Raw genomic sequence first — 16,877 nt, 5'->3', positions numbered from 1 at the left:
TGCTAAAAGCTACTTCTGCCTGAGGTGTCTCTAGAATGTGGGTAGGAGTAAAGCCATGGGGAGAGTCATCTACCCTTCTATAATAGTCAACGCAGTGTCAGATGGCACAACCCCCTCTGCAAGCAGAGAGGTGCAAGTCATCTTCTTAAGGAGAAATCCAGCCTAGTTGCTTCAAACACTAACAGGAGATCCTACTTGCTCAAGTCTTTAGCTTTCTTGTTTTGTTTTTCCCTGTAAACTGCCAAGGTGGGTAAGCTGACATGTCTGTTCCCATTTGGTGGTGGGCACCACGCCAAAAAAGGTTTGTGTTTGCTGCAAGCATAGAGTAGGAGCAGCTTAGTTTATGGTGAAACTGGTGGCCTACTACAGTGCTCTCTGGATGGGGAGATAGCCACTCAGCTCATCACTTAAGTGCCTTTTCATCAAAGGGAAAAAACAATAGTATTTTTTAAAAATATTTATTCTAGTGATGAATTTTGCTATATCCTGAGACAGCAATTTTGTCATTCTGTATTGGTAAAGTGTCTTCACATTCATCCTTTGATTAGGCAATAGACTAAAGATTCCTCTCTTTTTTTCTGCAGTGTCCAAGTACTGAGGGTCACTGAGGTTTTTTTTCCATATGCTGTAGTGGGATTTTTATTTTATTTTTCATTATGCTGTTTCTGATCTCAGTCAGGGTGAGCTATTTTCTATCTGGTTATAAAGCAAAAAAAAGTATTTTAGTGTCTGCGGGAAAGTTATAATTTCCCTCCCCAGCTCCCTACTTCAGCCAGAGGTTTTCTGTTGGTTGCCCTCTTTCAGTCAGAATCTTGCCACAGGTAATTTTGGTGGTTTAGACTGTCTTGTCACAAAGCCTACTTGTTTCGGGGCTGCAGCTACTGCACAATATATAATCGTGTGAATGTACAGGAGCGTGCACAATCTTTGTGGCTAGGCTAATGATACAAGATGCTGTAATTTGTGATGCTGATCAGCTGGTATAGCGAATGGGGGCAAAGAGGAAAAGAAGAATCTTCAGAAAATCTGACTCTGATTCTTCATTTCTCTTTCTATTCCATAGATCTGATACAGAAGTTACAGGCTAAGGTGGCAGTGCACGGGGTCAAATTAGTCATCCCTGGACTAAATACTGCAGTGGCTGCTGCAGAGTCCTCACCGGTACAGAAGGGCCTTCAGCGTATCCTTGCTGAAATCTGCCGTCTGGAACTGGATGGAAACCTCCATTCTGAGCTGGAACAGATCATGACTCAAGAGAAAATGCACCTCCAGGATGACCCTCTTCTCAATGGATTACTAGATTCTTCAGAGTTGAAGACTTGCGTGGATGTGGCATTGGAGAACACGACCAGTCACAGGATGAAGATAGTAGAGGTTAGCTGGAAGCCCGGGATGGGACTGTAGCTAGTGTTTCCAGACCATCCAATAACTTGATTGCATACTTCTATCACTATAGTTATAATTCTGGATATCATTCATGTTTCAACTTGGTTTCCTCTTTTCCTTCCCCTTCTTTTTGCACAGGCTCTTGCAGGAAGTGGGCATATGTTCTCTCATGTCAGAAGTATTCTGAATACTCAGCCCCTGCTGCAGGTCGAATACATTGCCACTGACCGCACCCTGGAAACCCTTTCCGCTAATGAAACAGAGCTACAAGATGCTGGAGTTACCTTTAGCCAGTGGGATCCATCTAGCCTTCCCTCTGGAAATCTGACCAATGCCGACCTGCTGGTATACAACTGTTCAACAAGTGTTCTAGGGAATACGACCGAAATTCTCTCTAATTTGGCAGCTGCGGTGAAAGAAGGAGGGTTTGTTTTGCTACACACCCTCCTTAAAGGAGAAACTCTTGGAGAAACTGTCAGCTTCCTTACAAGTCCAGACCTACAGCAGAAACACAGCTTCCTGAGCGAGGTAAGTCTCCTGGAAGGACAAATACTTTTCTCAGTAGAGGGTCTGGAGTCTGCTGCTTGCAGATGCTCTTGTGATGAATGTTGAGTACACATCACTTGCGTCACTCTCCATTGAGGCCATCTGCAGGATTATGTGCTAAACACTTCTGAAGAAGGGTTGTGAATTTCCACATACTAGGTTGGGCGAGTAAACTGTGAGTTCAGTTAGGAAAGCCTTGAAAATTATTCATTATCATTTGTATATCTATGTAACCTGTATGAAAACACTGGCCAGGACAATTTCTCCGTAGCTAAAATAATGTGCTGCGTTGTTGGGTGGGGTGCAGCTTTGTCACTGTAGAATCCTAAAATACTGCAGTATCAGAATATCTCTCTTCCTTTTGATACCACTGCTGAAAGGGAGACTTTACAAACTAATTAAGTTCTTCTAACATTGAAGTGCTCCCAGAAAGTAAGGCTTTTCTCTTGTACTTTTCTTTTTTTTTCTTCCTCTTTCCTTCCCTTCCTCCCCAGTTTGTCTGATCCCATAACGAAATACAGCAAAATAAGCCCTTGGAAGGGGGTGGGGGGAGAGGGCAGGATGTCTGCTTTATATCTGCAAACCAGTATAACATGCAGATGAACAAATGCCAATGCTGACGCAGGAGGAGGAGAGTGAATGGCTGGGGTAAAGGTGGGAACTGGGGCATCGCTTTCTCTGGGCTGCTGTTAGACTCAGCAGTAATGGGAAATTGCCCCTCTACAGAGCGTATGCGTTCTTCCTGATCTGAGTAGCTGTAGCCTCTCAGCTCTTATTTTAGGATAAGAAGAGAGTAGCACTTCTAGTAGTTTAACTTTTTTTGCTTATAATTCTGGAGTGTGGTAGTTGGATTTCAAATTTTGCAATGATGTGGATTCTAGCCCTTCATTTTCTGCAAAGAAAGGAGATTTGAGGAGAAAGGGCGAGTTCTTCGGATTTGCATCTTGGCCAGTAAGGAGGGGGACAAAACAAAGATTGTGAGATGCTACTGAAGCTGGTAACTTAAAACCTAGATCTGTCATAAGTGTCAGTAGCCTGGTATTAGCAAACCCCTTGGATAAGATACGTGAGAGCTGAATGCACCTTCTCTAAAGAAAATGACACTATGCAGGTGAGAGCGGGCAGGACTTAATATAGTTCTTAAAGTTTTCTAGACAGGGACACTGCCCCTAGTCCTTAATATAAGGGACCATCCTGTAAAAACTTTCCGCTGTTTTGTGCCTGCATATGAAGAACGAATGGATGCTTTTCTAAGAGCCTGCAGTCGTCTTTATTTCATTCAGATAGTAGAGCTTCAGTGTTTCTGGATACGCCATACATGCATTTTCATTCTCTTGTTTTTCTGAGATGCTATTTCAATGTAACTTACGTGTATAGGTGCTTCTTCCCTGCTAGCTGTTCGTTGCTTCTCCCCACTCCCCTGCAACTGAAGGATTTGGGTGAAGGTTTTTCATGTTTCCCCTGTCCTGCTTTACTCCTTTTATTGCAGACAGGGCTCACGTGACATAGACTGGTAACATCTAAACTCAGCATTTCCACTTCTGTTATTTTCTTGTTGGAATCTGTATGTTGTGTTTGTCTCTGGAGGTGTGCCTTACTGCTGGAATTAAATTCTAGACATGTTAGGATACCCTATGGCATTTGACAACATGGTTGCTGCTCTGTTTTTTGCACACCTGGTAGTGTGGTAAGACTAGTTCCCTAACCAGGGCTTCAAGATACTTGTAGTACTGCTTTCTGAGGATCTTCTAGGGAAGAAGGGATAGTCTAGACATAGATAAAATACTGTTATGTTAATCAGATACATATTTGTACTGAGACAATACAGAACAGATGCCAAGATTTCTAGCAAAAGCAAGAAAGAGGTGGACAGTGCCTGTTGCTCCTGATGAAGCTGTCTTTGAGGAGACTCAACATGAAGTGTAGATATGACTTGTATTTTTAACCCACTTTTGACTTTCCTGTTAACTGTTGTCTTACCTCATTTGGCAGGCACAATGGGAGGGCTTATTCAGCAAAGCCTCACTGGATCTGGTTGCCATGAAGAAGTCATTTTTTGGCTCTGTTATTTTCCTGTGTCGCCGGCAAGCCCCTGCCAAAACACCTGTTTTTCTGCCAATAGATGACACCCATTATAAGTGGGTTGAATCCTTAAAGGTGAGAATTCCTGTGTCTTAGATATCTGAATTTCCAAATCATTATGCTTTCTAAATGAGATATTTAGCAGTGTTAAAAGAAGTGTGTGTGTGTGTATGTTCAGCTACTTTTCTTGAAATAGAAGTTATTCATCTCTGCCTTGAGGATATGAGGGCTGTTTTCTTTCTGTGGTTCCTAGTAAAACAGTTTGGGGTTTGTCCTGTAGGAGATCTTGGCAGACCCATCGGAGCAGCCTGTGTGGTTGACTGCCACCAGTTGTGGGAACTCGGGAATTTTGGGAATGGTGAACTGCCTCCGCCTTGAAGCAGAAGGCCACAGAATCAGGTATGTAAGCATGCCCTTGAGTCACAGTTGGAGATGAGGTATTTTCATGTTAGCTTCTTTTCAGGCCTATAGCAAAACAAACAAAAATGACAACTACAACTCTTGGCTTTTAGGTGTGTGTTCATTTCCAACTTGAACCCTTCATCAGCTGTCCCACCCACGGGTCTTTCTTCCCTGGAGATGCAGAAGATTGTTCAGAGGGACTTGGTGATGAATGTGTATCGTGACGGGAAGTGGGGCTCCTTCAGGCATCTCCCATTGCAGCAAGGTAACTCCTTTGAGGTCTGAGGATCACTTGCAGGGCCTTGAGTCTGAATGGACTTTGAATAGAAAATGAGTAGCTATTGTTCCTACAATTGTTTTTTTATTATTATTTTTTAATGGTTAATTTGGAATTGTTCTGCTCCAGCTCAGAGCGAACAGTAGCACGCTCTGGTGCCAGGAGGAGGGATGAACTATTTGGGGTGTGGGTAGAATTATAGGGTAAGAAAGGGCTTTCTGGAGAGCAAGTGGTGGAGGAGGTAGCAATTATACATGGAATTTGCTCAGTCTGAAAAGTGTGTGCCTGTGCTAATGTCTTATTCTTCCCTCTTCTGCAGCACAACCTCAGGAGCTGACAGAATATGCCTATGTAAATGTGTTGACTCGTGGAGACCTCTCGTCTCTTCATTGGATTGTCTCCCCACTTCGACACTTCCACACAACTAATCCCAATGTTCAACTCTGCAAAGTCTATTATGCATCTCTCAACTTCCGGGACATTATGCTGGCCACAGGAAAGCTTCCTCCAGATGCTATCCCTGGTGAGTTAAAATTACACTAGAAGACAATGTATTTGTGTATTACTGTTTAGAATTTATTCACATAATCTCCTGAATGTTAGTTATGCACTGGCTACAGCGTATATATCAGTCTTTGTTTAGCAAGAAGCATAGTTTTGAAAAGGAAGTATAGCTCTGCTGCAGGACTGTACCCCAAAAACTTGTAAGTTCGACTTCCAGTTGCAGTCCCATTTTTCATGTGGCAGTTAAAATACCTTGCTGTGAGGAAACTACTAGCCTCATTGCAGAGATGTCAAGCATGAGGTGAAACAACTTGATGGAGCTTCCAGAGATGGGCAAGGTACATAGCAAGGTGAGAATGTTGAAGTTTCATGCTGCCATGCTACTGGATGTGCTTTGCTTTTAGGGGAGAAAAATGCAAGGTGAAGTAGTCTCCTGTCTACAAAATGGAGGTGACAGTATCTTGCCTCATAGGGAGCTAAGAATTAATGTGTGTTAACTGAATAGTTTTAAAGCTCTGTTGAAAGAAGCGGGGGGCGGAACATATAAAAAATGCGTTCGGAGATTCTTATGGGTGACTTGACTAGGGCTGGATTTCCCTTCATGACTGAGATTAGTCTCTGCCTAAAATGTGTGTTTGCAAAAATTAAGGTTTCACAGCAAACTATTTTTGTTGCAATCATCTTCTCTAGTTAAGATTTAATGAGACCAGGTCCTTTTCTGCTACTTTTGTTCTTAAGAGCAAGAAATTAACTATGGTGACTTATGAACTGTGTACATAGCAGACAAATTCCCTCTTTGTCTGTCTCTGGGGTTCCAGCTTTCAGGGGCCACTGTTGTAGTAAATTTTTCACCAAGGGATTTTAGGAGAGAAATTTCCTTTGTAAAAGATGCTTACGGTCTTTCAGGTAACTGGGCTTTGCAGCAGTGCATGCTGGGCATGGAGTTCTCGGGACGGGACCTGACTGGAAGAAGGGTGATGGGACTGCTGCCAGCAAAGGGGCTGGCTACAGTGGTAGACTGTGACACCAGGTTTCTGTGGGAGGTGCCTAAAAACTGGTAGGTCAACTTCGGTTTTCTGTTTTGTGTATGTGGTTAAGATCTGCCTTCCTGCCTGAGGCTGACAGCCCTGACCAGACCAGAAGACTGCACAATGAGTAGATTCCCTTCTGAGAATCTGTAACAGAGCTATAGTCTCCTGAGCAGCCGTAGGATTTGGCGTAGATTCACTGCAGGAGTTGAGCACTGGTTTTTGTTCAGTGGCTTGCACAAGGTTCTCGACTCTTGGGCTCTCAGCTCCATGTGTCTCGGTATACACTGGGATTTCAGTGTGGGTTGTATTACTGGCTAGTTACTAAAATATTTTTGCAGAAGGAAGAAACTCCTTGGCAGCTGTGGTAGTCTGCTGCATGGTTGAGAACCACTTATACTTTTTGGTCTCTCTCGGCAGCTTAACCTTTCCATTGTCGAAAGCAAATTTCATCAGGAGAATCTAGTAGTCTTTTCCAGTGCTAGAAGTCTCTTCTCTCTTTCACTTTGCTCCTTAGGACTCTGGAAGAAGCAGCTTCCGTGCCTGTGGTTTATGCCACTGCTTATTATGCTTTGGTGGTTCGAGGTGGTATGAAGAAGGGTGAGAGTATCCTTATCCACTCTGGCTCAGGAGGTGTGGGCAAACCAGCCATTGCCATTGCCCTGAGCATGGGCTGCCGTGTTTTTGCTACTGTAGGTGAGTACTGAGGGTCCAGTGCTATGGGGGGAAAAAATATTTATATATATATAATGAGTCGACAGAGGAAGTGTGTGTGTGTGTGTGCATGCATTTTGTATAAAAAAAATACATATATATACACACACTTCCTTCCCCTCCCCCAATATGATATGTAATGTTGATCTTGTTTCTAGCTGAGAACAGGATACATGGTAAATACAGCTACTGACTATGTGCTTGAAACTTCCACAGCACAGACAAATTTTCTGCCTCTGTACACGATATAGTCAAAAGTGTGGAAGAAGATCAAGGGGTCTTCATTTTTAATTCCATAATGTGTTCAAAGAATGTCTACCCATTGTAAGGCTTGGTCTGTTTCTGGTCCTTGCTCTATCTCCTAAATGAGCAGTAACAACTAGACAGCCTTGGTCCTAAGGTTTGACACCTTGTTTGATGGCTGTTCAGACTTACAGTCCTTGGGAAAAAATGTGCAGATGAAAATGGGCTGTTTCATCATTTTAAAAAAAAGAAAAAAAAAAAATTACCGTAAGAGTATTGGCATCATTCAACTTGTCTTCTACTTCCAGGTTCCACTGAGAAACGTGAATTTCTCCAAGCAAGATTCCCACAGCTGGATGCTGATAGCTTTGCCAGCTCCCGAAATACTACCTTTGAGCAACATATACTGCGAGTTACCAATGGAAAAGGTTAAGTTCAAGGAGTATTTTTCCAACTTGCATCAGCTATGCCACATCATGCAGTTGTGCTTTCTAAAGACAAAATGAGTCACTAGAAAACAGGGTTAGGCTCTCTGCAGAGTTGAGTTCATTAAATAGTTGCTTCTCCTTTCATTGCAGGTGTCAACCTTGTGTTAAATTCCTTGGCAGAAGAGAAGCTCCAAGCCAGTTTGCGTTGTCTTGCTCAGCATGGGCGCTTTTTGGAAATAGGCAAATTCGATCTGTCTAACAACAGTCAGCTTGGTAAGATGGGGCAGTGGGAAATACATCTCGTTAGCTTTCAGCAAGCATGACAGCACAACTTATACACTATCTTAACACAGACTAATCTTCAAATTTAGAAAAGCTTTTAGCTGGAATACTTGTTTCACTTTTATAACTGACAATTTATGTAGTCCTTTGAAGAAATACCTTCTTGGAGAAGCATGGCCCTCAACATTTTTCTGGAAGCCTGCCTAAAACACGCAAAATAATTAAGTTACCTTCCTCAAAGTCTTTCTTTAAAATCAGTATAGGACATAGCCCACAAAGTGTTTGGATAGAAAGGTAGTAAGAAGCAGCATTCATTTCACATGGCACCATTTACCACAGTGTACCACTAGCTTGTAGATTTCCTAGATCTGTTGGACTTGACTTACAAACTTTTTGGGATGTAACATTACCCATTTGTAACAGATGAGTGCACTGTGAAACTCGGCAAATAAAGTTCATAGCTATACAAGCTGCAGTTTTGCCCTTTATTCTGGGTAAACTTGATCATTTGTAGAGTGAAAGTGGAATTTTTCCAGTAACTACAGAGAGCCTGATCTTAAGAGAACCGTAATTTCACTAAATAGCTGCACCATTTTGAATAGAATATGATAGTTCCAGTTGGAAGGGATCTGCAGTGATCATCTAGTCCAACTGCCTGACCACTTCAGGGCTGACCAAAATTAAAGCATATTATTTAAGGGCATTTTCAGCAAAGAAATGTTTCCTAATACCTAGTCTGAACCTCCCCTGACACAGCTTTGAGCCATTTCCGTGCATCTGATCACTGGGTGCTCGGGAGGAGAGATCAGCACCTCCCTCTCCACAACCCCTCCTCAGGAAGCTGCAGAGAGCAATGAGGTCACTCTTCAGCCTCCTTTTCTCCAAGCTAGACAAACCCAGAGTCCTCAGCCGTTCCTCATAGGATGTGCCTTCCAGCCCTGTCACCATCTTTGTTGCCCTCCTCTGGACGCATTTGAGTACCTTCACATCCTTTTTAAGTTGAGGGGCCCAGCACTGCACACAGTGCTCAAGGTGACACCGCACCAATGCTGAATACAGGGGGATAATCCCCTCTCTCAACCGGCTGGTCATGCTGTATTTGATGCACCCCAGGATGCGGTTGGCCCTCTTGGCTGCCAGGGCACGCTGCTGGCTCCTATTGAGCCTGCTGCCAACCAGCACCCCCAGATCCCTTCCTGCAGAGCTGGTCTCCAGCCACTCCTCTCCCCATGTATACTTGTATCCAGCACTAGTCAGTCTCAGGTGCGGAATCTGGCATTTGTTCTTGCTAAATTTCATGTCATTGATGATTGCCCAATGTTCCGGTCTATCCAGACCCCTCTGCATAGGCCTCTTGTCCCTCAAGAGAGTCAACAGTCCCAGTTTTTGATGGCACGGGGGCAAGATTAACCTGATTTCTCTTGGATGGGAAAACAAATTAGAGCGTCATAATCTGAATGTGTTAGTGCGAAATGACAAGAATGTTCTCCTGTTGTAGAATGATTGTATATAGCAAGTGTTGACAGTCTCCTTTCTTATTCTAATTAAATTTCAAAAGATCCCAGCATCATGGAAAACTTCCTATGAGGAAGAGCTTCCTGTGGAGATGGACAGAATGTACATGGGATTCTAGCTTCTCTGTGACTCTAACTCAGCTGTCACTAGGCACAAAATGTCCTTTTTATATCAACTGGACCATGTCGTCAGCTTCCCCTCTTGACACACAACTTTTGTGGGTGAAGCTTCTGTTAAACTGGTCTGCTTGTAAGAGAACAACCTAATTAATACAGCACTTAGAGAGCATATGCAAGAATGAGTTTGAAAAATGTAGAATTCTAGCAACTAACAACTGCTTTACTCCTCAGTTTTACGCTACTGACCTACACAGAAATGTTTGTGAAGCAGAAGATAGACTCTGTTTTGAAATATCAGGAGCATCAAGTGATAACCATGTTGTTTTTTCTAGGAATGGCTCTATTCCTCAAGAATGTGGCATTTCATGGGATCCTACTAGATGCAGTCTTTGAGGATGGAAACCAAGAGTGGGAAATAGTATCAGAGTTGTTGAAGAAAGGCATAAAAGATGGTGTGGTAAAGCCCCTGAGGCGTACGGTCTTCAAAAAAGAAGAGGTAGAAGCTGCCTTCAGGTTTATGGCACAAGGAAAACATATTGGCAAAGTTACGATCAAGGTAATGAGATGTCTTTGATTCTCTGATGCATCAGTCATCCTCTGCAGGTGACTTTATGAGGGTTTTTTTGATCCAGTTCAAGTTGGAGTTGTGTAACTAGGACAGCAGAGGGTTATTGTTTTTACTGCTGACACTGTAACATATGTAACTGTCAAGTCTGTCACTGTGACTCTACAAGGTTCATTCCCATTGACTTGGAGGAGCATAGCATGGAAAGATAAGAAATGCATTATATATCTGATCTTAACTACTTTTTCTTTCTTTTTTTTTTTTTTTTTTTTTTTTTTTTTCCCTTTGGGGGTTGGTGTAAGGTCCAAGAAGAGGAAAAGGAATATCCTTTAAGAAGTTCTGAACCAGTTAAAATATCTGCCATCTCCCGAACCTCCTGTCCACCTACCAAGTCTTACATCATCACAGGGGGTCTAGGAGGATTTGGGCTTGAGTTGGCACAGTGGCTAGTTGAGAGAGGAGCACAGAAGCTTATACTGACATCTCGTTCTGGTATACGAACTGGTAAGCAAAAATTGTAAGGGAACAGGGAACGTGACTGCTTTCCAACAGCCCTCAATTTGTAGTTTCCCTCCCATTTTTAAGTATCCTATCAATAATGTCTTGATGTCTTTTCTTTCCTCTCATGTATATATTACCTCACTTCAAACAAGCTGTTGTCCCTTCATTCTAAAGGAGGAAGTACCTTTTAACTTGACCTCTCTTCCAACTGTGTCTTTCCTGGTTTTTATGCTTCCTAATTCTATCAGCCCATTTTCTGCCTTACCCAGGATTCTTTCTGCAGCCTTACTTTTACCTTCATCCCCTCTAGAAAGTCTGTATGCAGCTACCTCACTGACTTGTCCAATGGCTGTGGCGTGGTGGATCACGTGTCGCAAGGAAAGGCTTATAAACTCCTTGCTAAAGATACTTTGCCCCTCAATTTATACAGGTGGATGCTTGCTCTTGCTCCTTCAGATCGCTCATCTGTAGAGATGTGCCCTACTGTCTGATAACATCAGTAAGCATTTTTGCCCAGTTTTGAGCCATTGGTTTGATTACAGTCGTGGCATTGAGATTTCTTATGAGCAGTAGTCTTCAGTGTTTCTTCATACAAATTCAGCCATAACAAAACTTCTGCCTCTACGGGTTTCTTCCTTCTGTTGGCAAGTTCACACCTGCACCACTTGTGCAAACACCTAGATCAACTACTTCTACTTCTCGTGTCCTGGTTGTGCTACTATAATCTGCTGCCTTGCTCTAATCTAGCCATTCTTCCTTGTATCAGTACCCAAATTCTTGTTAATTTCCCTTCACTGTTGTACTTTCTCTTCCCCCCACTTACATTCTCCCAACTCTGTTCTCTGCTTTGATCTATTTAGAATATTTCTGAAACAAACTTTCTATCTACTACTCAAGTTTTGTCCAATTTTCCTTTTGTAGCTGAATCAGGAATTATTTAGCTATTCAGTCCCTATCAAGTCAGGAAAGCATAAGGAGCAGGTTAACCAAAGCCTTATGATTTGAATTCTTCATCCCAGGCACTGTTCACCTTTATTTTTTTGTAGGCTACCAGGCTAAACGTGTTAGAGAATGGAAGGCACTGGGAATCCAAGTGTTGGTATCTACCAGTGATATTGGAACGCTAGAAGGAACACAGCTATTGATAGAAGAAGCTTTGCAGCTTGGCCCAGTTGGAGGCGTCTTTAATTTGGCTGTGGTAAGTGACAAAAATGCTTAGGACTTTTGTAAGAGACAGCAGCCATTCAGGTGGCATTTTTACTGAGGACAGAGAGGGTTCATACAGTTTTAGATTGCCTCTTTGTGTTTCAGAGGACAATTTGCTTTGGCCTTTACTTGGTGACTAAAGGCTTATGGGTCTGGCCCCTTAACCTGGGAAGCAACAGTATTTGGCCAGCAAGCTCAGTTCTGGGATTAGGTGAATGTTGCCCAAGACCCCTGGGGACAAGAAAAATCCCATACAGAACTTGCTAGCTGAAGGCTGCAGTGGCAGTATTGAAAAAAGCAGACTTACCAAAAGCCATGTGGTCCTCATCATGTTTCAGGACATTCAGGATATGTCTGTACTGTAAAGTTACGAAAATGCATTGTGTAGTGATATCCTCTCATGTCTCAAACCATGTGGCAAATTTAAACGGAGAAACTGGAGATACTGAAACTGCACCTATTTTTCTTTTCAATCCCCCTGCCCTCCCCAATAGGTCCTTAGAGATGGCATGATTGAAAATCAGACCCCAGAATTATTCTTGGAGGTCAACAAGCCCAAGAATTCAGGCACCCTTCATTTGGATTGGTAAGTGTCTGTAGAAGGGACAAATATGAACTGCTGCTAAGGTTACAGGTATGATCAAACTTAGTCATTTTAGTCTTGCAGTAGCTTTCCATGGTAATGCATAGTTACAGGCTTTTCTGATGGGGTTTCTCTCTCCTGCTCTGCTCAAAGGGTGACTCGTAAGAAGTGTCCAGACCTGGACTATTTTGTTGTGTTCTCCTCTGTAAGCTGTGGAAGAGGAAATGCTGGGCAAAGTAATTATGGCTTTGCCAATTCTACCATGGAGCGTATCTGTGAGCAGCGACATCATGATGGACTCCCAGGTAAATGACTTTACTCATTGTGCAGAATAATCTATCCCACCAAACATCCAGAGGAGAACCAGCTCACTAGAAACTTGTGCACATGTCTGGAATGATAATGAATGTTTAAGACTTTCCTCTCCTAACTGTTACCCGGAGTCATTCATGTGTGAGTGAACACTGACCATTTAACAGTACAAAGGAAACGCAGGCCTTTGCTTAGCTGTTTTTAACTCCCTTTTTCTATTGCTTTGGTTAGTTGCCTAGTGTGTGTGTTCTTCTGATTTCTCCTCCAGGTCTGGCAATCCAGTGGGGAGCCATTGGCGATGTGGGTATCCTTATGAAGACAATTGGAAACAGAGAGGTGGTGGTTGGGGGAACCATTCCACAGCAAATCAGCTCATGCCTGGAGGTGCTCGATGTCTTCCTGAATCAACCTCATCCGGTCATGTCCAGTTTTGTCCTAGCAGAGAAGGTCTCTGTAAAAACTGAAAGAGGCAGTCAGCGGGATCTTGTAGAAGCTGTTGCTCACATCCTGGGTAAGTGCTCTCAGACGATCACTGCTGAGCAGTGTCTACCACCTCAATGCCTTTGGGAAGCAGTGGCACTGCTATAGCTGCTCTGTTCAGCACCCCGATTCCTGTGCTGTGGGTCTGTTGTTGGTGGACTTTTTGTTTATTCTTTTTCCTTTACGCTGCTCCTTACCTCCAGTAATCCATTTGTTTCTTCAGTGTGGGCTTTTCTTTCTTTGTGTGTTCACATGCATGTGCATACATACTTCAGTGTCTGGGTTTTGGTCAGAGTGGACCGGTGCCTTTCTCCAAATGGAGAATCAACAGGAACAGCCCCCAGGAGCAAAATTCTGGCACAGCACATAATAGGGCAAATGCATGAATAACTTTCTGAGTACTATTCCAGCTTTCAAACATTCACCTTGGGATGTCCCCATGCCACAAAATGTACTTCTACGTACGTAGTGACTAACTGGTAGTGTATTCTCTTACCAGCTCTATCTGTCATCCCATGTGACCATATAGTAACAATAGCTTAACTCTGTGTTACAAGAAGTGCTGTGTCCTCCTTCCTGTCTGTTTTGAAGCTGCTTCCTTTTACCATTGTGTCCTCTGGTCTTGTGTTGAAAGTGAAGAATCTCCGTCAGCTCTACTATGTCCCACTTCAGTTGTCTCTCTTGCAGACAGAAGTGCGTACTGATCCTTTGTAGAGGTACTGATAAATTAAAGACAGTTTCCTGAGTATTACTTAAGGAATTATGTGCAGTAACTGACAGCAAATCTGACCTCAGAGAACAGACGTGGCTTTAGAAGTCATAGGAAAGTGTCTGGGAAATGGTACCAACTGTAGGGTTAGTTTGGCAAGAGAGAGTGTGTGAAGACAACAAAGGGAGAAGCTGGTAAGAAGCCTAATGGTGGGGAGGGTGGCAGCATGGGGCAGGACAAGGTGGAGGAGGGGAGGAAAAGTCATAGATGCAAGTGTCATTATGAGAAACCTTCTACAGGTAAGGAGAGGGTGAGACACTTGAACAGTGTGAAAATTGAAGGGGAAGAGGTGACAAAGACTAGAGGAATTGCCACCTCCTCCAATGTGATAGACATCAAGTGTTGCAGTCAGCCATCATTGATGCTGATAACTGTTTCATCTCAAGTTGTAGCTGAGGATTAGTTGCATTATGTCTAGGACTGCGGTTTCAGTTAGCCTCCAGTATGTGACATTCCTCTAGGTGACTGTTCTGAACTTGGTCTAGAGCTGAAGTGACGATGTTCACAGCTATTTAGCTGGGACTAATGTATCCCCCTGTCATAAAGGTGTGCACATTTAACGTGTACTCTGAAGACTAGATCCCGTATGACCAGATGTGGGTTGTAGAAGAGGTGACTTGTGAAAGCATTAGATGATCCTAAAAGGTAATTCTCTGTAGCTGCAGTTTATTCAGGTTTTAGGAGAAAGAAGGGAAATGAGAAGACTGCTAGAGAGGCCTAGGACTGAAAAGAAATTGGCCTTTTGTTAGTGTGCTGGTTTTTTTCCTCAGGTGTCCGTGATGTGAGTAGTCTGAATGCTGAGAGTTCCTTGGCAGACTTGGGCTTGGATTCCTTGATGGGTGTGGAGGTGCGCCAGACACTGGAGAGAGATTATGACATCGTTATGACCATGAGAGAAATTCGACTTCTTACCATCAACAAACTGCGTGAACTTTCTTCCAAGTCCAGGACAGCAGAGGGTATAGTGTCTGGATCACAGTTGCTACCAGTCACCTGAGTCCAAACAATTAAGCGCCCAATCTATTGCTTTAATCTCTAGTGATTCAAGCCTCCATCAAATCATGAAATAAGGTTCTAGCTGAAAGGTGTTTAAGCGACAGACATGTCACTGAAGTGCACTGACCATGGTCAGGCCCGTCAGTTCTGGGGGCAGGGTATAAGAAAGAGCAAGGGTGTAAGAGCGTGAAAGCTGCTTTCTTGCCTGGCTAGTATCTGCCTGCATGAATATTCCCTACGCAGCTGTCTGCAGGATGTAGCTTGAGACCTTTTATCTGTCTGAGGAATAAACAATGTAATGTCATGCTTACCGTAAGCTGAAAGCATATGAAGCTGCTGCAGAGCAACTGACAACAGGAAGATCCCTGTGTCTGTGCCCTGATGCTTTAGTGAGCCAATGGGCTAATCCAGAGCAGCCATAAGATTCTCCTTTAGGACATCAGGAAAAATTTTTTTTCAATGAAAGGACTGTCAAGCGCTGGAAGGGGCTGCCCAGGGAAGGGGTCGAGTCCCCATCCCTGGGGGGATTTAAAAGCCGGGCAGAAGAGGTGCTTAGGGACCGGGTTTGGTGGTGGGATGGCAGGGTTAGGAGAACGGTTGGACTTGACGGTCTTAAAGGTTTTCCAACCCAAACGATTCTACGACTCTATGGCTACAAGACCAAGACTGATCCTGCATCTAATTGTGTTTGTCTGGTGTGTTTCCCGTCAAAGAGCTGAAGCCATCCCAACTGATGAAGACAGGCCTGGGCGAACCTCCAAAACTAGATTTGAACAACTTGTTGGTGAACCCAGAAGGGCCAACAATCACCCGTCTCAATGATGTTCAGAGTGCAGAGTGCCCTCTTTTCCTTGTTCACCCCATTGAAGGATCCATTGCAGTCTTCCACACTCTTGCCTCCAGACTTCATATGCCCTGTTATGGGCTCCAGTGCACAAAAGGTATCTCAGTTTTTCAGCATCTTGAATTCGTAAATGTAACATTCTGAATTTTAGTTGCCTTAGAGAGCTTTGTTCCTAGATTCTTAAACTCAGAGGATCAAGCATCAGTACTTATAGTCTGCATAGGGTCGTGTCAAACATCCCTAGGTAACAAGAGAAGTAGATTAGCTGTAGTTAGAGTAACAAGTAGTTCGATTGATGAGCTTATGTATGGGGAAGTGGAACAATTGGATGTTGCATTGAGTCCCTGCCAGCAGATAAGCATGCAGGAGAAGAATAAAGCATGCCATTCTACCTGTCTTTGGAAAGGAGGAACATCATTGTTCCTTCTCCAAAATGTAAGTTGCTAACCATAATTGAGAAACTTACCTTCAAAATAACCTGGATGTTTCCAACAGGGTTGTTTTTGAGTTCATGAAAACGTTAATTGTCTCTGCCAGTGTTTTTTCACCAGAGTCTGTTTCTAACTCGCTTCCATGTTCTAGCTGCTCCCCTGGACAGCATACAGAGCCTGGCAGCCTATTACATTGACTGTATGAAGCAGATACAGCCTGAAGGACCTTACCGCATTGCTGGATATTCTTTTGGTGCCTGTGTAGCCTTTGAAATGTGCTCCCAACTGCAAGCACAACAAAATGCTTCCCATGCACTCAACAGTCTATTCCTCTTTGATGGGTCTCATTCCTTTGTGGCAGCATACACTCAGGTAAGAGAGATGAAGAAAATCTTCTGTCTGGGGACCATCAGGGCCGATGTTCATGGAGCTTACTATTGTAGATGTGAGCCATCTGAAAAGCTGACTGACTTCTCTTGACAGGGGAGTTGGGAGACAGCTGTAGACAGTGGATGCTTAGGGATGGCTGAAGGGTGGAAGCATATGGGGGGTGGCCTTCATTACAGGTGAAAGCTGGGACACGAATGTTACCATTCCTGTGGTAAATCATATTAGTATGTCTTCTGGAAGATCCTGGAGCCTGCAAGACAAGATCCTCGTGTAG

General features: G+C 43.5%; 1 protein-coding gene across 1 annotated transcript in view; it reads left to right on the top strand.

Annotated features, from left to right (window-relative positions):
• Window positions 1-16,877, top strand: part of FASN (fatty acid synthase) — a 48,491-nt gene that overhangs the window by 27,986 nt on the left and 3,628 nt on the right. The window contains exons 22-40 of the mRNA XM_009644236.2: window positions 1,064-1,374; window positions 1,525-1,914; window positions 3,925-4,089; window positions 4,295-4,413; window positions 4,527-4,681; window positions 5,013-5,216; window positions 6,104-6,254; window positions 6,743-6,921; window positions 7,491-7,610; window positions 7,761-7,883; window positions 9,859-10,082; window positions 10,394-10,595; window positions 11,639-11,790; window positions 12,293-12,384; window positions 12,535-12,686; window positions 12,962-13,204; window positions 14,713-14,901; window positions 15,652-15,879; window positions 16,365-16,585. Of these exons, the coding sequence (XP_009642531.1) occupies window positions 1,064-1,374; window positions 1,525-1,914; window positions 3,925-4,089; window positions 4,295-4,413; window positions 4,527-4,681; window positions 5,013-5,216; window positions 6,104-6,254; window positions 6,743-6,921; window positions 7,491-7,610; window positions 7,761-7,883; window positions 9,859-10,082; window positions 10,394-10,595; window positions 11,639-11,790; window positions 12,293-12,384; window positions 12,535-12,686; window positions 12,962-13,204; window positions 14,713-14,901; window positions 15,652-15,879; window positions 16,365-16,585 (3,620 nt within the window). The remainder of the gene's footprint in view (window positions 1-1,063; window positions 1,375-1,524; window positions 1,915-3,924; window positions 4,090-4,294; window positions 4,414-4,526; window positions 4,682-5,012; window positions 5,217-6,103; window positions 6,255-6,742; window positions 6,922-7,490; window positions 7,611-7,760; window positions 7,884-9,858; window positions 10,083-10,393; window positions 10,596-11,638; window positions 11,791-12,292; window positions 12,385-12,534; window positions 12,687-12,961; window positions 13,205-14,712; window positions 14,902-15,651; window positions 15,880-16,364; window positions 16,586-16,877) is intronic.

The sequence above is a fragment of the Egretta garzetta genome, unplaced genomic scaffold, assembly GCF_000687185.1.
Source record: "Egretta garzetta isolate BGI_Z169 unplaced genomic scaffold, ASM68718v1 scaffold381, whole genome shotgun sequence".
NCBI lineage: Eukaryota > Metazoa > Chordata > Aves > Pelecaniformes > Ardeidae > Egretta > Egretta garzetta.
Note: the sequence above shows the minus strand (reverse complement) of the source record. Positions and strands in the feature narration are given on the sequence as shown.